Source organism: Chaetodon trifascialis, chromosome 11, assembly GCF_039877785.1.
Source record: "Chaetodon trifascialis isolate fChaTrf1 chromosome 11, fChaTrf1.hap1, whole genome shotgun sequence".
In the NCBI taxonomy this organism is placed as follows: Eukaryota; Metazoa; Chordata; class Actinopteri; order Chaetodontiformes; family Chaetodontidae; genus Chaetodon; species Chaetodon trifascialis.
Window position 1 is genome coordinate 17266864 of NC_092066.1, and position 25977 is coordinate 17292840.

Sequence of the window (25977 nt, forward strand, 5' to 3'; positions counted from 1 at the left end):
TTTTATGCCTCCTATCTGGACTGAACCATTTTACATTTTTCGGGGGAACATGGCGCCGACTCGTAGCCATACGAGACGAAAGTAAATGAGTCAATAACTTGAGTAAGTGTTCAGCTGTGGTTGTTTTATAATATAGTTTATCAATTAAACGTAATTATCGGGGTGTTTCTTTGTTCTGTTACTGTATAGCGAAATGTATGTACGGTTACCCGTACAAAAGAAATGATCTGTCCCACACCAGACCACCACGGAAAATGGCGACTGTGAAATAGATGGAAGACGAAAGTAAGAAATTATTCAATGCTGCGAATAAATCGTGCCCTGTCTGCGTCCGCATCGCTTGGAGGTAACGTTTGTTCGCTTTTCATCATTTTACTGATATCTGTATAGTTAGTAGCGAGGAATGATTGTCATTAGCTGTAGTTAAGCCTGAGGAATAGGTTTTGCTATGGAACAGCCTTAATGGAATGGTCTGCAGCTCCTGCAAGCAGCATCCAACAACACAGCGTGATCTAAACGCCAAAGAAATTCAACGATACCCTTACGGAACAAAGTATAAATAATCCAGTTTGCTCTGAATGTCAGTAGCTTTGGAAACCTGTCCCAACTATTGTGGGATGGCATATAACTGAACTACTATGCTGAAAGTTTTAGCTCTATACAAAATCCACAACCGCTCATCAAAAGCCATTTACGAGCTCCGTCCTTTCGCCGTTTTGGTGCTGCCATGTAGATGTTACCAACACCTTTCTCTGCCACAAGAGTATTCGCTTGGTATGACACTTTTATTGCCCTTCAAATCCAAGACCTCTCACTCCAGCGACCTTGTAGCGTTATAAATGGCCTTAATTAATCATCAAAGCAACGTGTCAAGTAGCTATATGTTACATTTAGCTGTATTTACTTTGTAATCAATGAATGCTTATTTAGTCAAGAGGCTAATTCTGGTGTCATTGTATTGAACTACTAAACTGTTTACTTTTCACATCAGACCAACACATTCTAACAAGCAAGAACTACCTTTTGCAAACTCAATCTTGTATAACAGTGGTAACATTTAATTTTGGACTTGTAAAAGCCTGCACGTGCGCGTCACTGTTGACTTTTGCTAAAGCATGCAAGTAATTGTCACCTTAAAGGTTCTATGTGTAACTTTCAGAAAATCGTTATAATGACACCGGTGGCCGTTTAGTGAACTGCAGTCAGCACCCCGTTGCTCGGACTCGATAGGCATGAGTGAGCATCATTCCTGTGGGCATTGGCCAAAACAATCGCTGGACGTACACAAGATTGAACGCTGAGTGTCCGAAAATAGATTGGTCATATTTAGAATGTTAATGTTACTATATGTAATTTTCCCATAGTTTATTTTGAGCAATGGCTCCATGCTAATTAGCTTTCCGTTTTCACATCACTGCATCAGCCAATGCCACGACGCAACCAAAGCCAGACCAAGCACAGCTAGGCCACAGCCAACTGGCCAACCCCAGCTTAGCTTAGGTTACAGTTATCTAGTTGGTCACTCTGCCTTGCATTGCTCTTGGCTACTAGAAAGCAGTTGTTAGTTAAATGCTTTTGCTTTGTACTGTTAAATAATTTATTGTTGGCTAAAATCAACATTTGTCATTATACATGAGTTAGTATCATGGATCATGTTACCGTGTGAAGTAATTTGGTAAGCTAGCCAACCAACATGTACGCAGAAAGTTAAAGTTAGCTAGCTAGCTGTAATTTAGCTAATCTGCATTGGACATGGCATTGTTTGCCTCGTAAATTTACCCGATAAAGTAATTTGCAAATGGAAAGTTAGCCAATTTCACAGCATTCAGTCCCAGGAGTCTGGATGACTTGGCTGATATCCAATCAAGACAGTATTTTGGTACTAGCTATCTAGCAATTCACCCTTGTTAGTAAGCAAGCATGCAAACGTAAGCTAACATTAGCCAGCTAGAACCAAAATGTCACATATATTTCACATGCTTTGAGCTGGCTAACATCAGCTAACATGAGGTGGTGTGGTAGGTGTCAGTCATTTGTTGATGTTAGCAGACTCCATTTCTGAGTTAAGCTTCTTAGCTAGTGTTGCACACTGTTGCTGTTGTAGAGGAGCAGAAAAGAGGCACCCAGGAGCATGCATAATTTCACATCCTTTGGTTTTAGAGAAAAAAATAAAAATAAACAGACATAACGTACACAAATAAAAATTAGTCCACTGGTTGTTAGAGACAACCCAGGGAACTCAGGGAAGATTTTATTTTTTAAGCTACGTAGCAGTCCGTGCATATATTGGCAATACAGAGCGATTAATAAATGTTTATTGCTTCACATTCTTATATATTGCATGTTTGACCAGATGGTTGAATCATTTTAACCACCACCAGTTTACGTAGCACTGCAACTAATGATTACTTTCAGTATTCATTTAATCTGCAAATTATTTTGTCAATTCTTCAATTAATCGCTTGTTCAGTAAAATGTCAGAGAACAGTGAAAAATACCCCTCACAACTTCGTGCAACCCAAAGTGTCTTCTTCAAACTTGACTTGATTTGCTCAACCGACAGTCAAAAGTCCAAACATTTTGTTTGCTATCATACAAGACAAAAGAAGAAAATCCTCACAATGTAGAAGGTGACATTCGGAAAAGTTCAGTACTTGCTATCAGCACTGGGGGTATGTGGAAACTGCAAGAACTGTATTTGTTCACCACTGACCAGGAAGATGATAATAAAGGTTGAATAGAAGGCCCAGCAATCTGCTTCTTTTCAGTGCCACTAGACAAATGTTGTTATTTATGATCCGGTGAAACCATTTCCGGTACAAACCATTGGAATGTGACAGTGTAAACTGTAGATCTTGTAGTTAATACACTTGTGTATGTGTGAGGAATATCTAAGATGGCTTTACTTTTCTTTTCAGGTCATGGCAGCTGAAATGTCATGTCTGACAGGTGTTGATGAAGATGACAAAGATACAGATCCTGAGATCAATGCCCTCACACTCCTGCAAGAGCCAGTGAGAATGGCGCAAGAATCTGCTTCTTGCACCGATTCTTTCGGCAAGCCTTCTCTGAAACAAAACAGTGTTCTAGATGTTCTGTCAAACACGGATATGTTATCTCCAGTTGGCCTTGGAAATGGACCTTCTTCACATCAGGCTACACAAGCCCAAGAACTCAACCACATCTCTACAGAGAAAGAGGAGGCAAAGAGCATCACCCCACTAAAGACTGTGCAGGAAATTGACACCGCAGGAATTTGGGGTTTTGACGTAGACTCACCTGAAAACTCACTGGATGATTTTAGTGGTGCTAGTGACCTTAACTGGGACCCTCACAAAGAGTTTATGCAGTTTCTGTGGGAGAACCATGGTGATTCCCCTGGTGAAGAGCCTAAAGAGGAAGTCCCTCCTACCAACAGCCAAAGGAGAAGGAAAAGGAAAATGGACATGGTTGTCATGGTGGATCCCTCAGAAGACCTTTATCCTGATCTGAGCCACAAGTCATCTGAGGAATTGTCTGATGAAGAAGGTCAAGTGGACTCCATTCCTGTCAGAAAAGTCAGAAAGTCAAGGAAGTTCTCCAAGTCACAGTCGTCACCAACAGTGAAAGTTTCCAAGTATCCCAATGGAACTGTGAAGGCCATCAAGGAAATTCTTTACAATGCACCTGCAAGAAATTCCAATGAGAACAGTATAAGTCATGGGCTTTCACCGTTGAAGAGGAGGCTCACAATAAGTTCTCATTCAGAGGAGAAGCCATCATGTTACCCCTGCTCCAAATGTAAGCTCATTTTCCAGAAAGAGCATCATTTGCATCGTCATATGAAGTCTCATGTTGACTCTCCGAATATTTCGCCAAAGCCTTTTATATGCCGAGAATGTGGACAGTCCTTTAGACAAAGTGGTTCACTTATAGAGCACATGTCTACCCACCAGGAAAAGAGGGAGAGACTCACTGAAGAGATTAAAGGCATGAATGATAAGAAGAAAGAGGATAAAAACGCAAAGCTTTTCTGCCCTCAGTGCCCATTTGGAACAAACTGCCCAAACACGTTTGTTCAACATGCGAAAACACATGAGAAGGACAAGAGAAAGTTTAGATGTGACAAATGTAGCTTCAGGACTTTGAGTGAGAATGACCTTAGGAGACATAATATTATGCAGCATACTGTTATTACAGTTGGAAAACAGATCCATAATGATGACTCTGAAATCTTCTCCTGTAACATTTGTTCTTATAGAGCTTTTAGCAAAAGTGTTTTTAAGAATCACCTTCTGCGGCGCCATCAACAAACCTTGGAGGAATATGAAGATGCACAGGATAGTGAGAAAAATGCACAGCCATCTAAGGAGCAGCACATGCCTACTTGTAAAGCTCCTGTAGACGATGCAGAGTTTACATCGAAAATCTTGATAAAAAATCAGGTCTCTTCTAAAAGAGCTTGTTCACCTAGTGAGTCCAGTGACATTTCAGACTTATTCAAAAATAGCAAGATCAAGAGAAGTCTCAAGTCACAGCTAACGGAATCAAAGCTAGACAAATCCATAAATGTTCTCCTGTACCGACAAAGACATGGAAAGAAAACTGCAGAACAGAAGAAAGAAAGCAATAATTGCAGCACTGTTCAGGATTCCAAAAGTGACAAAGATAGCTCAGATCATTTTCCAGGAACATTGACTGTCAAGGTTGAAGGTTCAGCTTTATCCCCAAATGGCAATAAGACACCATCCAGTGCAGCCAGAAGAGATCTTAACAGCAGCAGTGAACCCAAGTTCAATGAGGATCAGTCAAAAGTCAAGAAGTCACCGTCTAAGAGGAAGATGTCCACCCCATATCGCAACACCTTAGACCAAGACTCATGCTTCATCTTACCAAAACCTTTACCAAGTCCCAAGAAAATAAACCAAGAAGAAGAAGAAGTGTCAGACTGTGATGAAAAAGACATTTTTCAGTTTAATGATTCAGATGCCAACACTAACCATTTAGACAATGGTATCAAGAAAGAAAAACAAAACATCATTTATACATATAGCAGAAGAATGTCCATGAGGGGAGCTCTTCAGGCATCTAAAAGGCTGTTTGAGAAAATAAAGACTGAAGAGCAAGAAAAGAACGATCCTGAAATCAAAGAAGAATGCATAGAAACAGAAGTATTTCAAGAAAACTTTGACTCCCACCAAATACAATTGAGGGAATCCTTCACAGAGGATGTGTTGGAGTTGGAATCAGACCGCAAGAACTGCCCATACTGTCCCGCAGTCTTTGAGTCAGGTGTTGGATTGTCTAATCATGTCCGAGGGCATCTTCATAGGGTCGGACTTAGCTACAATGCACGCCATGTAGTGCCTCCTGAACAGGTGGCTTCTCAAGACAGGAGGCCGCGACTTCGACGGAAGATTTCAGCATTCCGGAGATTGAAAAAAGGTACTGGCGCACTTATTGCAAGTTCCTCTATTAAAGGAAACTGTCCTTTATTACAACGTGGCTTTTATTTTTGTGCCTGTGGCCATCAGTTCTTGTGGTTATTAATGAGCATTGAACTTACATTTAAGTTGTTGCTGATTTCTCATAACACAGTGTTGTTGCTATCTCAGCAATTATTTTGGTGCATTCAATCTTTTCGCTAATGGTTAACTAGTGGTTAACTAATGGTTCTGCAAATATAAAACCCAAGTTTTAAACTGAGTTCAAACTGTAGTTTTCCTTATACATGTACTTTGATGCTACAAGTTTAAATGTATCGTATTGTACAATGTTTATGTTTCTGATTTTGTGTTTTGCTTTTTGTTTGTTTGTGTTTTTCAGCTTTACAGCTTGAGTCAGACTCTGAGACTGTGAAGAGCATTCACTCCTGTCCATTATGTGGGGACTCATTTGACAACAGGACTGGGCAGTCCAACCATATACGAGGCCACCTGAAAAAGCTTGGCAAAAGCTTTGCAACAAAGAACAAATCCCCATTATTTTTACTGCGGGAGTTGATGCGTGACAAGAAGGAGTTCCAGCGGGCACTTCAAATTCTGGGAAAAAGACGGAACCATTTCCAATACAGTGCTTCACCAAAGCTGTCCAGTGTTGATTATTTCACGCCAACAGCCATTGGAATCCAAAAACCTAATCCAGTTCCAACCGTTTGTACTGAAGGCAGACCACTGATGCCCATGTTTTCTTTAGCGGGAATGGAATCTGAAAAGAGACTAGAGACTAAGATGGATGTTAAAAATTCACTCACTGGCACTACTGCCTTGATAGGAATTCTGAAGAAGAGGAAGTGTCAGGAAGATGCCAGACTAAAGGGGTCCTCTCAAACGCCAAGAAACATGTTAGCAGTTTCTTCAAACAGTGACCACAGTTCAGGACCAAGACTTGCATCTTCACTGCCAAAGTCAATATCTGGTGAGTGACTTCCTCATAGTACCAACCAGAGAGGTTGGACTAGAAGTGGAAGTCTCCTGTGTTTTGAGTAGCTTTGTATAGTGTGGGAGAATACAGTAATTTTTCTTTTTTTGTGTGTATTTTACACACAAGTGACAAAATGCATTTGGCACAACATTATTGGCAAGAATCCATCACAAATGTATACACAAAGAATTTCAAGTAATTTCAAGAAATCCAAGAGTAAAGCACAACGTATTCTAAAACCACAATGAGCCATTACCATTGGTAGCAGCTGTTTGAAGCAGGTATCTGAGAAGGGATCATCAGATTTTATGTTGTAAAAGTGCAGTGTCATCAGCATAAAAGTGTAGAATGACATTGCCAAATTACCTTCAGATTATCTGACCAAAACAGAAGTGCATGCTTTACATTATAAAGCAGGGGATTATCATTATTGTATGATCTCATAATGTTAATTCCATTACAAGTATCAAGTAACAGAAATTATCCATACAGACTTTGCAACATAGAACCAAGAAGGAAAATGCAATCCTACAATTCCTTCATACCAGTAAACAAATAAGCATCACCATATTCATGTTGACCCTGTTTGTCTTGTATTTTTTGTCTTATTACAGAGAAAGGTGAATTCAACAGGAAGGTGTGCGTCCATTGCAATGCAACTTTTCACAGCGGAGTTAGCTTGTCCAATCACCTCCGGGCATATGCAAAACGAAAAAGGACTGCCTTGCTTGAGGGAACCAGTAAGTGCCATCAGCAACAGATTGCATCTGGTTTAGGTGTCTGGGGCTTAGTTTTCATTGTTGTTGCAGCAACTCATACTGGTTGATTCATCTTTGTATTAAAAATGATCCAAGGACTGAAACACTCTAGCAATATAGAGTTTTCTGTCCCTGGACCACAGCTCTTTAAGAAGTCTCTCAAGACTGACCCGATATTCTTAGTGTGACACAAGTAAACACTCTGACCACATTTACACCTGGTAATAAAATATGTTTTGTATCTGGATACCTAATCCGGACAAGGGAAAATGCATGTTAATGCAGGTGTCATGATCAGTGTGTGATTTGCATGACCACATCTGGAGGTAGTTTGGCTTGCATTGTGTTCAGATTTTAGGTGGGTGTAAATGCAAAGTGTACAATGTAATGGCATCCATAGGTTGCACAGCATACAGATATTTGTTTTTCGCATAAAATATAGGTTGACGTTCAAATTTAGAGAGCGGGCATGTAAGAAGGCTGAAAGAGACACGCCTCTAATTACTGATTATATGTCTATGTAGATGTTTAAGTGTACATGCAAAAATATTCTGGCGAACACACCGTTTCCCTCACTGCTTCTTTGATGTTCGCCCTCTCTCTAGCTCCTCTCTCGATTCAGTGAATTAAGAGTTCATGAGTGAATTAGTGATGATTGTTGCAACAGTGAAAAGTCAAACCAAGATTGTTTCAGTGAGTTTTATTGTTCTTTTGTCATGTTTGAATGAAGTGTGTTATGATATAATTTTGGTGAGAGTGATATAACTCCTGTTTCTGGTTAAACAAAACAGATCTTACTGTTTAACAAAGACATATCTCTGTAGGGATCCTGCCTACATGTTTTTTAAGGGAATATTTCAATGTCAATTTTGACAGCCCTAGTGTGCTGTAACACACCGGGATAACTTCATGTGTAACATTTGCCAAATTTAAAAGTGGGGCCAAATAATTCCTAATTTATCATGCCACGATTCACAAAGTATTTTCCCATAATGAACAACCTACAAATCTCACAAGGATAGTAGGTGTAAACACAAAGGCAAGATCAGATTGTTTATTATCTGGATAACTTATTCAGGTACAGATTTTAATACCAGATTTTTTTTAAAGGTACCCTGTGAAATTTTTATTTAAACAGATTATGTTCACAGTTTCTCGCCAAAGCATATCACATGTATCCTTGAGGCCTAACATACATGTCGAATAGACTTCCTTCCTCACTAAATATTTGTAAAGTTGATATTTTTCAATATTCCAAAACCTGAAATCTTAACGTCCATGTTCTCCAGCTAGCAGTCTTTTTTATACTGTATTTTTAACTGTCAGTCAATGAAAGAGCGTGAAACCGTCAGGTAGAATGTGCATCATATCACCTTTATGCGCTGGATACAAACAAAATGGGGGGCCCCACAAAATATTGCTCCACAGCACTACTAGTGGTCAAACCCTCCACAGGATACCTTTTAACTGAGTATATAGAGTAAAAAAAAGATTCATGTTAGTGCTGTGTCAAATCTTGGCATAATACCATTGCTCCAGCAACAAACTCCAGCATATCCCAAATTCATTGAAAACACAGTAACAAGTGTATTTTTTAATGGAGACATAGCTCAGTAGAGCAGTCAAATCAAAGCAATCCTGAAGTCTTGTAGTGGCAAAACATGGATTTTTTTTCTTTAATCAGGCATGCAGGAGGTAAACTCTTCCTAACTAACTAGGTTGGGTTAGTATCCGGTTTTGCAGGTCTGGTCTGTTGTACAAGCCTAAGCCAGGGTGATTTTATGCAAATCGACTGAACCAGCGCTTGTCATTATGAGACATTCCTGCAAATGAAAAATTAATCTACATCTACAACAGCCTGTGCCAACAGTGTTAGATCCAACTTGTATTGTATTAGTAGTATCAGTAGCAGTGTGACAATGTGATTGACATACTATGTCTGTTATTTACCTAATTTATGTGCACTTGTTTCATTTCAGCTCAAAGTGAAAGACTTAACTGTGTTTTGCTGTCATTGACAGTCACACTAGCTTCTCTCAGGTGAAGTGAAAATAATGGTGTTCGAGTAGACAACAACTTATTACATTACTGTAAGCTCAATGAAAGCTTCCGAGCAAGAGAATTTTATCCATCTAAAACCAACGATTGACAGGCAAATTGTGGTGTCCTGGCGATGGTGCCTCTGCACTCTCATTCTTGGGCTTCCACAGCAGTAGCTAAGCCACGTTCGACACCTAGCGAAAAAAATATGGTATTATCGGCCCAGTGTGGTATTTGGCTTGATATCAAACCAGTTTGAAAATTTATACATCTGCCCAACCCTAATACCTAATAATACCTGAGTAGCTTGGTCAGTGCTTCTTGTACTGCTCATAGCAGTTTTCACAGTGATATCTCAAAACCTCAGCACATAAAGACAAAACTGTTTGTGTAGCTACGAGAGGTTGTGATGTCCAAATCATAGCTACAGTTAGTGTAATGGTGGTTATTTGTGTCCTCCCAAAGGTAAGGATGTAGAAGGGCGGCAGCAAGTGAGATTTGGCAAAGATTTTAATTGTGGAGCATGGTGGGTGCATCTGAGGCAAGAACGACCTCTTCAAGGCAGAAAGCCTTCAGGACCTACTTTTCTGGCAGGCATAGATCATCACACTTACATGTTCAGCCTTGTGCCTGCATTGGCCTGGATTGGCCAATGCAGATGAGAGACAGAGCCAGACCATTTACCTTACTGGCACAAGGCCAAAACATGAGGATGAATAAAACAAGGGCTAATGATGTCCAAACATCCAAAGTGACTGATTCACTGAACATCACTCAACAATATCCAGCCCTTCCAGTGGTTATCATAAACATTTTGTCCATTTAAAATGTGAAATTGTAATCTCAAAGGTAGTTTTGTAAGTTTAAAAAGTAAATTCTCTCTTTCAGCATTTGACTGTAAAGCAAGAAGGCAACGCTCAAGGCCTGGCTCAAAAAAGAAGACACTGCCCTTACCCCAAACTCCAGAGGAAATGTACAGACTCACCTGCAGGTAATGCGGTTACTGTACTCTTCTACCCTTTCTTCTTTCTGGATAATATTGCATCTGGTCCAACAGACTTCAACAGTGATTATTGCCCAGTTGCCCTGGGTAACCAGATTTGGACCACTGTCAAATGTTTCGTGGGATGGTTTTGCTTCTGTTGGCAACGACTTTCATTTTTTTCATTGAACAAAAACTGTCTAGATGACTGAGAGATCTACTCCATCTACATCTCTCTCACTATCCCTCCATCTATCTGTCTCACTATATATCCATCTCTCTCTCTCTTAAAGAAGACTAAGAGTCTACAGCCATGCTAATGGCTCTAGTACAGTCTTTAGTACAGTGCATACGAACATGCTCACAATGCTAACATGCTGATGTTTAGCTGGCATGATGTTCACCATTGAAGTTCAGTCTATGATCTAACATTTGCTTATTGGCACTAAAAGTACAGCTGAAGCTGAGATGAATGCATCAATAAAACCAAGTATGGGACAAATTAACATTTTGACTTTGACGAAATGTTTAAATTAGTAGAGTTCATCCTGAGGGAGACATGACTGTCTGTGCCAATGTTCATGGAATCCATCCAAGAGACATTTCACTCAAAAGCACAAATGTACTTGTCTCATGTTGTGAAAAGTCGGGATCATCTGAGTCAGTAGAATTCATCTTCAGGGAACTATGAATGCTTTTACAAAATTTGATGGCATCTAAATATTTCAGTCAGGACCGTCCAAAAGACTGACATTGCCATCCCTGGACATCCTGCTAGCGTTGCTCAGAACCACTTTGTGTTGGTATGTCATCATCAATCTCTTCTTCTTCTCACAGGTTCTGTGACCTCGTCTTCCAGGGTCCCTTGTCAGTCCAGGAGGACTGGATTAAACATTTACAGAGACACATTATGAACACTAGTGTCCCTCACACTGGGCTAGGCATGGTAGAGGTCACCTCTCTGCCCTCGACCCTCAAGACTGACCAAGACAGCTCTCTGACAGCCACACATGCTGCCTCATGAAGACAATGGGGACCTTTTTAGATTTCACTAGACTTTATGTGTATGTACATTGGATGTTCTTTCACTTTTTATTTTTTTTAAGTCAATTAAATACTGGCCAAAAGTACAATATTGCTCAATGATGGAGATGTTGTACATGTTTGGACATTTGGACAGATGAAAAGTTAATTATTTTGGATATTGTTACCTTTTCTGTTTTAACATAGTCCATTTTTTTTGGGATTCAATTCCAAACAGACGGGCTGTTTTTCTTGTTTTATGCAGTAATGTAGTGTGGAATCCATTTCTAATGAAGACAACTTTTACCTCAGATTTCTCATGGTTTGAGTCTGTTTTTGTCAAAATTCGGGAGCACCTCTCTTCTGTATCAATATTCACATTTACAAGATACATAGAATCATGTTGGGGGTGTTTTTGTATCGCAATATGTTCAAATCCAAGCCCACAGTCTGAGATGAATATTTCAACTGAAAGTGAGAGCACCCAGAAGATCATGATAAACGGCTCCAAGAATCACAAGTGGAAAACTGAGCTACTATACAAGAACAAAAAGAACGATGTCCTGAACCTTGTTATGCATAGAAAGTGTTTTATAGTATTTCAGTAACTGCATTGTTTCTAATACAAATACAAAATTAAAACTGAAGGTGGTAAAGAAAAAAAGACCTAACAGGCACAGCCAGTGCTGACAATGCATTTTCATACATGTCACCTATATTTAATGTTTAAATATACTGTTTTGAAATAATTTAATTTTAAATGTACTATATCACACAGATACAATGCTTAAAACATTTGTGTTGTTCTAAATAAAAAAAAAACAAAAACAAAGAAATAAGTTGACTTTTTCAATCATTTTTGCACACAAATTAATAACAGCTTGCATCTGTAAATGTACTACAAACCTGGGAGTACTGTTACTGATGTTAATACGGACAAAATGTGGCAAAGATACAAGAAAATCCATTTTGACTGGAGATGCCTCCATTTATTCAGACAAATCCTAAACAGTACATAAAGAGTGTGCTGTCAGCAGTATACTGTACATGAGTGGTGCCACAGTGTTTACCACAGTATGAGCTGTGATGGAAGTGAACTGTTACAGTTCTTCACCTGAAGCCATCAGCATCTCAGCATGAACGGTATTTTGGAGACTTCCAGTGATGTCCGTCATTCAAATGGGCTGCGACCCTAAAAGAAAAGAAGTCTGATGTTATCTGCAGAGCTCCATGAGGCCCAGCTGCAGTCCATTTTAATAGTAATTCCTAGCAGCCTTATAGGGTGCTGTTTGCTAGTGCTACTAATTAGATATATTATGCCGAGGGTGAAAACAAATGCATTACTGCAAGACATTTAAGCTCAATTTTCAGGCTGATTTGGAAAGGTTTGGTTTGCTGTTATCAATGCAATAACCACACAAACAGGAAGAAATGCAATCTGAACTTGCCTAAAATATACAGAGTTACTTTCACCGATTATAATGTTCAACTATTTCATTTTATACATAAGAGCACAAATGTCTGACACTACTTGATAGCTCTTGTTTTTCAGAGCATATTAATTGTATTTGATAGTTTATAATTTAATATATCTTTTACTAAGAAGTATACTGCAGTGGTTCTAATAATGCTGCATGTGACCTGCACACAGCCTACAAAACCCAATTCTCTCAAATGGAGCAGTTATTTCTTTGCATTAGTAAACAGCCAGTTGATAACGCCATGACGCCACTCCTTGTGTATGAACACTTTTGAGATGTCCACTCTTGCATAATACCTTCAGGAAGTGTTCAAACTGAGGTTGCAGCTCCATCATCATGGTTTTTGCTTTGTCAAGGCAGGCACGTCTTTGCTGCACTTCAAACTCCTTCAGGAAATCAATCAATCACAAACATCATCATCACTTGAACTTAGTGCTTCTAGGACCTCTGTGAAATTTACAAATACTGACAACAGAGATAAAAAAAAATAATAAAAAAAATCAAGTCATTCCTGTCATGCTACTAGGAGTGTGACCTTTGCGTTGGAGAGGTGTTCCGGAGAGGTAATGTGAGCCTGCACTGAAGATGCAGATGTGGATAAGAAGATGTTGCAAGCCGCACAAAGGAACATTTCGATCTTTGTCATGTGGTCATTTTCTTGGAGAGCTGACAAAACAAAGATCAGACTGTATTCAGGCTTTCTTTTTCTGGAATAGAAGATGCTGTAATAAGATGTGCACGGAGAGTTACTTACTTTGAAGTACACTATCCTCTATGGGTCGGCTACACTGACGGCTCTTATATAGCATGACTTCCTATAGGAATAGAGAACGTCTATCACCTTCCAGACACACCAATGTGCCAACATATGTTAAAGTTTTCATGATAAATTTAGGCTGAAAGCAAGAGATTCGACCCAGGAACCGTCAACAGGATGTGCAGTGTTTAACCCCACGATGTATTATCTTACCTGTAGGAAGGCTATAGCCAGGTCATCATAATCATTCTCTTGCTGGATGTGCTCCAGGGTGTCCCAGTGGGCCTTGCTCTCCAGGTGGTCCTGCAGCTCCTGACCATTGGCTAACTCAACATCACAAAGGTCACATATGATGGGGCTCCTACAGGAAACATACGGAGATATTCAGTGTGGCACAGTGTTTTAATATTGTACAACACTGCAGAACAGCCTAAAATGAATGAATGTGAAGTGAATACTCCACACGTAGCATCTTTGGACAGTTAAGACATCAGTATTCTTGGTTCTTACTTGTTCATTATTATATTTTTGCTTCTGCGTCTTGTCACCTCAGTGGGAGGTGTGACTTTGTCCAGTCCTGAAAACCATTATCCACAGATTCATTATCATCAAAAAAACGTGCACACATGGCAAAAATGAAACCCACTGGATTATCGATTCTCATGTTTCCAAAACAACACTCGCAAGATGCTTATGTTAAGTTTTTAATCAATGAAATCATGCTTCTCTTATAATTATGGGAGAAATAAATTGCTCCCATATTTAATTTGAAGTGGTGGATCAAACTAAACTGTCCTTACATCATTAAAATGCTAACTTGCCTGTTTCCATGTATCCTGACTGATGTTGATAGTCCCGCTGTATCCTGGGTGGAGACAGTCTACCCGTAGTGGTCATCTACAGAGAGAAATGGCTCTAATAGGCACCAAGTATTTCACTGTCATTACAGCATGTACTAAGAGTGACAGTTTCACCATATTCTGACAAAGAACAACAAACAGGCATCCACAACTCAAGAATGAATGTCACCACAGAACTCAGAAATATTTACTTTCAGAAAACAAGCATGACTGATTTACTTGCAGTCTTATGGGTGATACCTCTCTCCTGCATTCTGGGATTGTTATCCTCTCCTCCCCATTGGTCCTCTGTGCTCCATAAGATGCAAGAAACCTTTGGGTGGAGGAGCCATGAACAAGCCTGTCAGGGCTGCAGACCCTGTGGTCCAGTGGTCTATTTATGGAGCCATAACCTGGTGGGACAAGTGTTTCAGTGTCTGGGCAATAAGCCTGTGGTAGTCTTTGACATGGACTGAGACCTCGACTCTCGGTGGGTCTGGTTTCAGGGTCAAAGTCATGCCTTTCGAGGGGTAGGCTCTCTGGCTCAGAGTAGGATGAGTCCCAGCGGCGTTCGTCGTGGCAGCCTCTACCTGGAGACAAACGCTGGCGGGTCAGGTTGTTGTCCTGATCGGGTGGGGAGTGGTTGTGGTCTTGGCCTCGTGACATCTCGTTCTCAGAGTCTGATGAGGCAGGATCGTAAGGATTATAAAGCTCCACCCTGAAGGAGATTTAAGACAAATTATTGTGTGTGTGTGTGTGTGTTTTACATGCAGTACACAATTACATAGATCATATGTAAGAGCATGGTACCATTAACCACTGAATGTTCACACACAAAAAAAATTCTAGAATGACAAAAAATTAACTTAATGCTATGCCTCCATTTTTGAGCACTCAGACAGATACTGAATCTTTCCTGCCACATCCACTCTTACCTCAGAGGGTCCACCTGGAATAACACTTAATGAGGTCACCTTCAGACAGCCCATATTTCAACATTTAAAGTCTCCACAAGACAAGTTAAAGGCTCAAATGTGGGACATCCGGGGTTGTGACGACAGGAGACGTCACTCTCGAAGATTACTAGATACTGACAATTTGTCAGTATACAGTAATCTTCACTGACTGGTTTACCTTTCTGGACTGCTTGTGCATTTGTCCTCTGAGTTGTCCTCTTCCTCTCCTACTGGTGTGAATGACGACCTCCATTTAGAAGCAGAAGGCTGACCTTTATAATACAAAAGATATACAGATATGAAAACTGTTGATTTTGACTGACTAAATGCATTCAAATGTTATCAATAGTTACAACTCACTAAAAGTGAACTGAGACAACTTGCGTCTGGTTCATTTCTGTTCTGACTTTGTTGATTACTTGAATTAACACAATAATTATGAGACAGCTCTAGGGAGAGATGAGTTCACATTGATTTCTGTGTGGCATCAAGATCAATCAGTACACTCATTAAACTTGTTTCACTTATGAAATCCATCAAAGTGAGATCTGCATACATTTTGGTCAGTGTAGTCATTTGTAGCATGATACTGCAGTTTTGGTGCAGAATGATTTAGAAAAGTCTCCACTTCAACAATAATGCCACTTAATAAAAGATAAAGATTATACAAAGATAACATGAACTGTGGTTTTCTGGTGGGGTAGGGGGGGGTTAAGGTGCCAGCCATGAACCACAGTCCTGGTTTGAGTCTAGGTGGGGACCTTTGCTGCATGTCTTTCCCATCATTTCCTGACATCCCTCCACTTAACACTCCCAGTTAAAGCCCTTAACTTGCCCAAAAACAAAAGTAAATGAGCTAATGAGATATGTGGAAATGTTGTGTTTCAGTGTCCACACAGGTGACCTGCACCTTTCAGGGCTGGTGATGTCTTCGCAGCCACGTAAGATGTCCTGGTATTTGCTTTGTCTGCTGGCTTCCCTGAGACGTGTTTCATAGCTTCTCTGAAGTCTTTGGGTACTCTGTCACAGAAAGAAAAACAATAAGCGGAATATCACAAAGCAAATGAATACAAACAATAATATCTAGGGAACGTGGAGCAGGGCAAAGGTAGCTAGCATTTTATCAATGCTAACACCAGCCAATCAGACGAACAAACTTAGCTAGCTTAGCAATGTTTGCTACTAGCTTTAGCCACGTAGCCACACACAAGGCGGTCCGATGCTAATAATGTTTGAGCTAGAGGTTAGTCTAATGACATGCACCCTTAATATCAACAAATATACTGTCAGAAACTAATCCAACAGGTACCTTGTTCGACGTTGTTGAAACTTTCTCAAAGACAAGACCATTCAACAAAGCTTTAGCTAGTGCTACATGTTAGGACAGAAAGCACTGAAGTACCTTCCAGGCTGCTGTTGATTACATGCTGGAGCTGCTCCTTGGGGCATCCTTGAAGGACTGAACGGACTATTATTCTGACGATTCATTGTTTCGTTGCTTTAGAGAAGAAGATATGGTATCATGTGTGACAAGTGAAGCCAGTTCACCTACAAACAGCTGCTGCTTACAGCTGCAGACAGAGGGCAGCAGACAGCAACACATGATGGACCTGAACGGCAATTGCAATGTTGCAGCAACAATCCACAATCACGAAACACATCCAATTTACACTAATGTGATCTATCACATTAGTCACACATTATCTATTCATGCTCTTTATGTGTCTGTATTTCGTAATTTACATATTAGAGTAACATCAACAGCTACATATCACAGGCAGGGTTGGATTAACCACACTGACCTGCTGGGCCCAAATTAAACTCAAAACTAAAATAACTAAGTTATTGAAGCTACATTTTCATACAAATTAAACACAAATTTAGGTAATATAGCAGGACTTTTAATGGTGGATATTCTGATAAATTGTGAATTAAAATTAAATAAATAAAAAAAAAATGTAAAAATTAAAATGCACAAACTAAACACATAAGGCTGGAGTTCTGGGGCCATGGGGCGATTGCCAGTATGACCTAAGTGAGGGGCCCCAGTTCCCTGTGTGTCTATTGGTTTGTTAAATTTATTAAATGCAAATGTTTGGAAAATGTACCTCTGTCAGGGCCTTGAGATAGTTCTGTATTATTACTTGTCTTGTGAACCTTGCATCCAGTAGCCCTAAATAAATTTGTGGATGACCAAGTTATGATAAGGGTCAGGAGGCCCCCAGTTTGGCTCCATTGGTGGGTTAATCTGGCAAAGTAGTAGAACAGAAAAGTTACATTTGTCCTGGTTTTGGTGACCCTGATACCACTTTGGAAACCTTTGCAAATAATATGGATAAATGTAATTATCGTACATGCTGAGTTATGCTATCTGTGTTTATAGTGACTTCACAATGAAGACAACTGCACCTTTACGTTAATATCTGTGAAAACATGTTCTTTTGGGAAAGAAAACTAAAAGTATAATATGTAGTGCTTAATAAATGCACACACCTGAATGTTACTGACATAATTTCATACACAAAGTAATCTGCAGAGGAGAGGAACAGGTTCAGCAGATGAGAGCTAGTCTAAACAAAGTGAATGAGCTTAAACATACTGCGGCAGGACAGGAACGGTAGCTCCTGACGCATTTAAAACCAGGACAGAATATCTCAAGGGTAGGTGAATCATGGTGTAGATTCTCAGACAAGTTGCGTTATTCAGAATATCAGTGCAAGGCCATCAATTAGACTGCTGGACAGAGGATTATATACATGCTTAACACACATGACCTCTTTGACACAGTCAGGGTCCACACACAGACAGTGAACCTATTGTTCCTCCTTATTGGGACTCACTCGCTCACACTAACGTTATGTTCTGTAGCATCATATGGATGGATGAACTCAAGACTACTATCTAGAGTATCGTTGTCATACTAATATTAGTCACCTGGTGAAAAAGATTAGGGATTATTAGTGTAAATCCTCACAAACCAGAAGAAAGGTCAAGCCAAAGACTGCAGCTTCTTCACTATCAGTCAACTGGAAACACATTGTGTGGACCTATTTGCTTGAGTTTAAACAACTTTTTAAATGTTTCATTGTAGAATTAACAGAGTGGGATCATCCTTTTCCTCATGAAACACTGACGCCAGTGTGGCCATGTCCTCTATCTGCGTGCTGATAACGCTCACAAAAGTTTCTTGGCTCAGGGGTCTTTGTATGGAGCCTGTAAGTAGTTATGAGCAAAAACTCCTATTATGTAGACAGGAAGCAAAAACTAAAAGAAAGAGTTTTTTCACAACACACATTTTGACCTACCAAACACAGTTGTAACCAATAAGATAAGTAATTTCTGCATTGCAATGCTGAAACAGAGGCATCAGTAAAGCTACGAGTTTTCCACCTGTGTATTTCCTGCTGTGGCAAGTCCAATTAGGCCTGTGAATCAATACATAAGCAAAAGTGTTCTTTTGTTAACAAAGCTATCAAAGATTCAGGTAAAAAATGTAAGCAAAATTACATATAAAGTGCAATACAGATAGAGTTTTGACAGGGAAGAACAGAAAGACTGTGGATGCTCATCAAACCTTGATCTCAGGCTCACTGTCAATACAGTAAAGCAGGAGAGTGTTATGTCTTTGGTGTGTAAAATCTCTTAGAAATGAACAAAGTTTAACTAGTGATAAACACGTATAGAAAGGAACATGCAGTTCGTGTGTGTGTGTGACATTTTTGCTGCTTCCAGTTAAGAGAACTTTGGATACTGCTTCAGGGGCTCCATACCTTAAATGCAAATCTTTTGGTGTTAAAATTAAAACAATGAAGCCTAACCTTCCCAAAATCAAATGCAAATCTAATACAGTTTAAATGTATAAGCATCCTTTTGGGTTTTTGTTAAACTCACTTAAATATACTTTAGAAATATGATGCCAAACAGGTGCACTTCTGTCTGTTTCATCTGTAGCATTTTGACACCAGTAGAGCTCACTGGAGTGCAACTGAAGTAGATGAATAATGAATGAATAAGACCATCTAAAATCACACTTTATTGTGCCATAAAGTTGTGAACTTTGAGCATAGGATCACCAGGGTGTTACAGCAGCTCTCAAGTGCACACATACATATAGATAGGCCTACACAGAAATACACAGAGATAAAGGCAGACATGTTTGTTGTCATTACATGGTTCTGACATGTAGAAAAATCAGTCCAACCTGTGACCAGTTTTATTACACAACTCAAACTTTAACGCATGATTAAAAAAGATAGTCAACAGATTTCCCTTTTATCAGCTCACGTTGGTCTTAGGACATGTTATCACAAAGGACATTCACCAATCTTTAAATCATTGTGCATGTGCAAATCAGTAACTATAGACCTTAGTATACAATCTCTACAACAGTAAGGTAAAGGTTCATTTCTGGTGCTTAGTCTCCACCTGAGTTTTACAACTCTAAACTCATTCTGTCAGCTACAAGACATTGAGGAAAATAAAGGTTAAATAATTTCAACAAAACTTAAAAACTACCAAGAAAGAAGTGTTGCATTGTGTCCTCTTCAATAACATATAGAAATTGCTCTGTGGATAGCATTTGTATGAAAAACTGACATGAAAACGTGAAATATTCATTTTTGGCCTTTTGTCTGACAAAGCCCTCACTGTAAAAAAATAGCAGCAGTTAAGGCAAAAAGATTGTTCCCCATGGTTACAATTTTACCTGAGTACCTAAAACAATAATGAGAGATCTACATATTGTGTCACCGGAGGAAACAGTTTTGGTCTATAGAGCATTACATAGAGGAGCTAAGTTTAGAATGTGTTATTACTCAAAGCAATGAAAAAGCTAATCCCAAAACTTTGCTGAATTAGATACATACCCAGCAACAAGAAAAGCAATCTGTACCAGTTTAATACATAAGCAACTAAGACAACCCATTAAAATAATCAAGAAAATGCATTCATTTATATGGATAAACTGTATTAAAAAGTCTACTTTTACATCCACTACACAGGCTTGTCATGAACCACCTGAGGCGCCAGCCTGTCTGAGTTGTGGTTTTTGTGCTATAAGCCACTCGTAAAGGGTGCGTTGGTCTCTTGGCTGATGCTCTCCTTAACTTCCACAGGCAGTGCGTCGAAAAGATGGTCCTCCACAACCAGGCCGTTTTTGCGCAGCATGCGGCAGTTTCCTAGCTGGGCGGGCAGTCTGTCCAGACAGTTTCCCCTCAGCTCCAGCTGAGTGAGCTGGACCAGTTGACCCAGCGTCTCTGGCAGCACGGTGAGCGCATTGTTCCCCAGACACAGCACCTTGAGTTTGGTGCATCTGAACAGAGGCTTGGGCAGCACCTCCAGTTTGTTGGAGTTGATGGCAAAGTGCTGGAGGTTGTGGAGGAGACCCACATCTGGAGGGAGCACTGTGATGGAGTTGTGGCCCAGGTCCAAGTGCCGCAGTTTGGGCAGAGTGAACAAGGCTGGAGGCAGGGACTCGAGTTTATTGTGAGAGAGGTGGAGAGACTCCAGTGACTTGACCTGGCCGATGGAGGACGGGATGGTGATAATTTTGTTGTGCCACAGTTTAAGACATGTCAGCCTCTTCAGGTGCTGGAAACTGATGATCTCCTCGATGGTTCGAATGTTGTTTGATTTCAGGTCAAGTTCCTGTAAGTTAGTCAAGCTGAAAATAGCGTGGGGAATCCTTTCCAGCTCGCAGCTGTGCAGCTCCAGTTCAATGAGGTTTATCATTTTCTTCAGGCTATTTAGTACCAGCAGTTTTGTACCATCGTTGTGCACCACTAGCTTAATCAGATGTGGTGACAGCTCTGTGATGTTTGTGGGCATTTTTGTGAGGTTGCTCTTCAAGCATAACGTCTTTAAATGCCTCAGATCTCGCATGGACTCTAGACCGATCATTTTATTATTTTCTGAGCTCAAGTTGCCGATTAGGTTAAGCTCCCTCAAACTCCTCAGCAAATAAACCCATGTCGGGATCTCGGCAACATCAGTGAACTTGACATGAAGGCAACGCAGATGGTCCCGGAGGAAAGCAAAACCCGTCTGCTCTACTTTGGCCGGACAGTGGCACAAATGCAGCTCCTGCAGGCTGGTCATTTGGGAGACCTTTGCCGAGAACCGCACCTCAGGAATCAGCTCCAGTTTCAGCACTTCCAAGTCTGTCAGGTCAAACACTGCATTCGGGAGACCAGAGAGCATGAAGAGGTGCAGCTCCTGCTGGTCCTGTGCGTTACGGGTCACCAGCTGCCTTAGTTTTTCAAAGGTCCACTCGTGATTGAGGCTGATCTCTCTCAGCTTGTTTTCACTGACCTCAGACAAGAAGACACCAAAACGCTTGGAGTAAAGTTGGTCATATTGGTCAACCATGTGTAAGAGGAATGCAAAGTCATTTTTGACATCAGGAATGTCACTGAAGCTGCTCTCTTCTCGGACCTTCTCGAATGAGTACTCTTTCAGGGGTCGTCGGAACACCCAGAAGAGGGAGTACAAGCACGCCATCCCATAGATTAAAATCAAAGCCATATAGCTGATCAGCAGCTTGTTTAGCATGAACGCCATGTTGTGCGTACAGAAGAACTTTCTGTATCCTGTTAACTGTTTAATATCAGGTTCACAATCATGCTTAAAATTTATTTTTGCCAAAAAGGTCGAAGTGTAGGACAATATCAAAATAAACTTGACAGTTTTGACAATGGTCTGGGCTACATAGAGCTTGTAGATGAAATCACTGTCCTCCACATGAGCTCTGAATTTTCTCACTTTCTCAAATAGGGCTTTGGCCTGCTCTCCATCTTTTTTGTCCAGGATTGTCATACTACTTGGGGCCTCTGCAATGGGCTTGTCTGCAGAGAACTTCACCCCAAGCATGGGCGTGGACGAGTTGGCATTGGTGCCCTCGTCCTTCCCTTCTAAAGATACCTGCTTTGGTGCTGAGGAGGTGCCGGTCAACCTCTGTTTGTTCTCCTCAGAGTCCTCACAAGCAGTTTCAGACAAAGCCTTTGTAGTCCAGGGAGACTCAAAACATCTACCCAGAATAGACACAAAATGCTCAATCTTTGAGCTCGTTTTGGGGTATTTGAACCAGAAATTGCTACTGACCATGAGAACAAGGGTGTGGATGAGGGTGAGGTATGGGAAGTACTTGGAATACCAGGGCAAGGCAACATGGTAACAAATTTGGTTGATAAAGTTATACTGTTGATAGTCCAGGTTGGTCTTGACCCCTGTTGGTTGAGGTTGATTGACATATTTCTCCGCCAGCACAGAGGTGTGTTGATGTGTGACGTGGATCTCATGGACAACTTCGTCCGGTAAGTCCTTAGTGACTAGAGGGATGGAGGTACCCACAGGTGCGCCGGCAGCTGCTGATGAGGCTGCTGCCTCTGTTGTCTGCGATGTGAACGAGTTAGGCTTGGCTCCTGAGGCCTCCTCTGGGTCCTCCAGACAGGGAAGGCAAGCCACCTGGTCCTTGGTAATCTGCATGGTCATTGCGAATATGGCCAACATGAGCATGACCAGGCCCAGGTAGTCCATAAAGACATCCCACCATGGCTTTAGAATGCGGTACGTCGGCTGGATGTCGTTCAAGGATGCAACCTCGGTGAGCGTGAACATCACTGCAACAAACGGAGCAGAGTCAGGTAAGGTCTGTTCAAGTTGTTTTAGAATTCACTATTGGTGTTTAAGAAAAATTAGACAAATTAGAGATACAAGGATTTTACAGAACAGAAAATGAAAAAGCATTTTGATAATTGATTAATCAATTGCTTAAGTCATTTTTTAAAGCAAAAATCCAAAACATTTTTCTGAGATTCCTCTGTTTAGATTACCAAAGTCTGAACATTAACAGCCCTTTATGACTGCTTGACTGTGACTCCTATCATTTTACTCAAAAATAACATTCCACATAAGTGTCTAGAGTTCAATACTGCTAAAGCTTTCTGGGTTAAATCTGTAGTAGATTGCCTGTAGACAGCCACGTCAAACTCCCTGCTAAAGCTGCCAGAGCAACACGTTTAACCCCCAGCTGCACAGGGTGCGAATGTGTAACTGTGAAGGCACTGCTTAGTGTTGGAGTGCTCCATCGCTTCATCCCTACGTGCTAATTTCAACCCTCGCTTCCTCTCACCTCTCAGTCTAGTTTCATTCAGTAATGTTGTACTGATGTTTCAGCACAGAGCCAAGGTTGTGCCAAATCCAGACTTATTACAACATGTTGTTACTGGAGCAGTGCCAAGTCCTTTGATGTAAGTCCACCAGTTGTTCTGACTCACTAAGATGTTTGGCACACGTGTTTTATTTAGTGAAGCACCGCATCTTCTGATTTAGTGGATGTGGCACTTTCTGCATCGTGTGGTGTGCTATTATCATCTTTCATCTGTTTCCTGCTTCCAATGCAAACGGACACAGCTGAAAGAAACAATGTTCCTATGAATAAATAAATGATTACCAGTCCATCTTGTAGCTTCTTTAAGCCCTGGAGCTGAACTGAAAAGCAACATTTCTGACACATTTGATTATTTGCTTGTTTGGCTCCTGAAAAACTTCACAAACTCCTTTTAAAAAAAAAAAAAAACTACAATTATTCTCCACATTGTAGTCCACTTAAGAGCATAAATTTGAATAATACAGTCTGTTTTGATCCAATTGTTTTGTCACAATGTGCAGCATTTGCCTCTAGTTTAAGGGTGACAGTTGCATGTTATAGGAGGTGATAACAGTTGTTGACACACAGTGGCGTTATCACCAAAGCCAGCAGTAGCAGACTGAAATCATATGGCTGATAGTCCGTTCATGGATCAGCCATAATATCTGGACTTTCTCACAACTAAAAAGAACTTTATTCCAGACCAGTGAAGTTCCCGTTCACCACTGATCCCATCAGCCTCCAAAACAAGCACTTTACAGCTACAAAGCACAACAATGGCTGAATTCCATTTAGCTGCTTCAGTTTCAGGGTCCTGGTATCGTGCATGGTGGCTCACTGGGACACTTGAATAGAGCACGGCCATGTTTAATGTTTTGTGTAACACCTGTGCTTGTCCTGCTCTGACAATATTAAACAGCCTGAAAACCATCGGCCGAGGGCAGCGCTGACTGCACTGCTCCTCCTGCGGCTTGAGCTCTACCTGTTGCATTTTTAGAAACTGCTTTGGGGGGGTCCACATTGTAACCCACTCAGTCACACCTGCAGTTTGTTTATTGTTGTTTTGGTGATTCTTATGATGCAGATAAGGATGCAAAATCAAATTAAAAGTGAAAGCAGTGCCTGATAATAAATTACGGCTATGTTTACACCACATCTTGGCAAAGTATGATATGCAGGAGTGCAAATGATGTTTATGTTCCACAGCAGCTGAGAGGGGCTCCTAGGTGCTTTGTAATTATCAACCCTCACACAGTCTCTCCACATATGATGGAAGACACGCGTCTAAACAGGCAACGGAAATAATAATAACAAAGCTGTGTGCGTGGGGGGCTGCCAGGAAAGGGCGGGGCCCTATGCCACTGGCAGGTCCTGGCAGCAGAGGCAGGGCTCTGAACAGTCCTGTTCCTGGGACACCGGGTTAAGCCTGTAGAAGAACATGCTGCCCTGTACTGATAGACAACATCACACTAACCTCGCCGTGTGATAGAGGCCACGATACTGTTGTTAAGTTCATTAAGATAAATGGCTGCGAGACATTTTTGGTAAACTAACTTACAGCCAGGTCTGAGGGTCAGACATGGGCCCCAGACAGCGAGGAAACAGGTTGCAGACTGGCCATGAGGAAAACGCATTTTTATGTTGGGGCAGAGTATTACACCACAAGAGGAAATAAGACATTTCTGTTGATTGATGGTGTAACATTTGACTTGCCCCCCTCACGTGAGAACTGCTTGCGCACTCAGTTATCGCTCGGCGTACCGGGTCAGGTGACTTGTTGAAACATGTGAATTAGAGAAGCAGCATGTGTCTAGCGGCGTTAAACATTCCCACCAGGTAACCGCTCTCTGATCGGGAAACCACGATCTCGACCACGCGGGAACAAAGAATTCTGATCAAGTTGTTGGTGATTAGTAGGGTTTGGGTACATTTATTCAAAGCATGCGTTCAAAAGGGTCAAGGAAAAAATACTTACTGTCTGTGTGGCGTTATCTCAATCCAATTATTCCTTCCTCAGCCTGCATGCCACTTTTCGCTCCGTTCCTCAGGTGCGCCTCTAACCTAATTTCTCAGCCCCGTTCAAACCTGTGACTGTGACGCTGCTGTGTCAAACAAAGCTCTGAAGAACATTTGTTGGTGACAGCGCGGTGTGTCGGCTGCATCCCTCATACCTGAGCCCGGGGGAGCAGAGCCGGCCGCCTGGCCGTGCGTTGGACAATATGCACACACAGACCGCCAGAGCGATGTGTTTCTAAGAAAAGGCAGATCCAATATGGAGCCGCACAGACCGATGTTGTGGGTGTTATAGGCGCCTCTCATTGGAGGATGACATTACGGCCACTTCCCGAAGACACCGCCTGCTAGTTTATCTAATGCTGCATTCTCTGCGCGTGGGAAAAAGTGGTGCTAGCAAAGCGACAGCCCAGCGAGGGCTGGTTAAGAAGTTAATGCCGGGACGGAAAAAGACTTTTAAACCCTGTATTTCAACAAGCTGCTCCGGCCTGTGCAGCGGATTTAACTAACACCACTTTAACGCTGTGTACCAGGGGAAAAAGAGGAGGAGAACAGAGGAAGACCATTTGTGAAAAAGATG

At 41.1% G+C, this 25977-nt stretch overlaps 3 protein-coding genes across 6 annotated transcripts; 1 reads left to right on the forward strand and 2 right to left on the reverse strand.

The window, feature by feature from the left end:
* The first annotated feature begins 32 nt into the window (after positions 1 to 32).
* Positions 33 to 12044, forward strand: znf644a (zinc finger protein 644a). Its single transcript, XM_070973871.1, has 6 exons — positions 33 to 346; positions 2919 to 5424; positions 5806 to 6396; positions 7017 to 7142; positions 10089 to 10191; positions 11020 to 12044. Exons 2-6 carry the CDS (start codon positions 2922 to 2924, stop codon positions 11204 to 11206), a joined length of 3510 nt encoding a protein of 1169 aa, XP_070829972.1. The 5' UTR covers positions 33 to 346; positions 2919 to 2921; the 3' UTR covers positions 11207 to 12044.
* Positions 11782 to 16857, reverse strand: LOC139338659 (uncharacterized). 4 transcript variants are annotated; one of them, XM_070973878.1, is made up of 11 exons: positions 16641 to 16824; positions 16149 to 16258; positions 15417 to 15510; positions 14544 to 15000; positions 14265 to 14340; positions 13954 to 14020; positions 13657 to 13804; positions 13441 to 13501; positions 13222 to 13352; positions 12983 to 13072; positions 11782 to 12397 (listed from the first exon to the last, which is right to left on the reverse strand). In XM_070973878.1, the coding sequence occupies exons 1-11, from the start codon at positions 16724 to 16726 to the stop codon at positions 12377 to 12379; spliced, it is 1341 nt and encodes a 446-aa protein (XP_070829979.1). In that variant the 5' UTR covers positions 16727 to 16824; the 3' UTR covers positions 11782 to 12376. The 4 variants fall into 4 exon arrangements, with proteins under 4 accessions (XP_070829979.1, XP_070829980.1, XP_070829978.1 ...); XM_070973879.1 differs by having other exon boundaries at positions 11882 to 12397; positions 14523 to 15000; positions 16641 to 16857; XM_070973877.1 differs by having other exon boundaries at positions 11882 to 12397; positions 16143 to 16258; positions 16641 to 16808.
* Positions 16858 to 19258: 2401 nt separating this feature from the next.
* Positions 19259 to 25663, reverse strand: lrrc8da (leucine rich repeat containing 8 VRAC subunit Da). The gene is made up of 2 exons (XM_070973875.1): positions 25360 to 25663; positions 19259 to 22854 (listed from the first exon to the last, which is right to left on the reverse strand). Coding segments are annotated over exons 1-2 (2565 nt in total). The 5' UTR covers positions 25361 to 25663; the 3' UTR covers positions 19259 to 20290.
* Between the last annotated feature and the right edge of the window lie 314 nt (positions 25664 to 25977).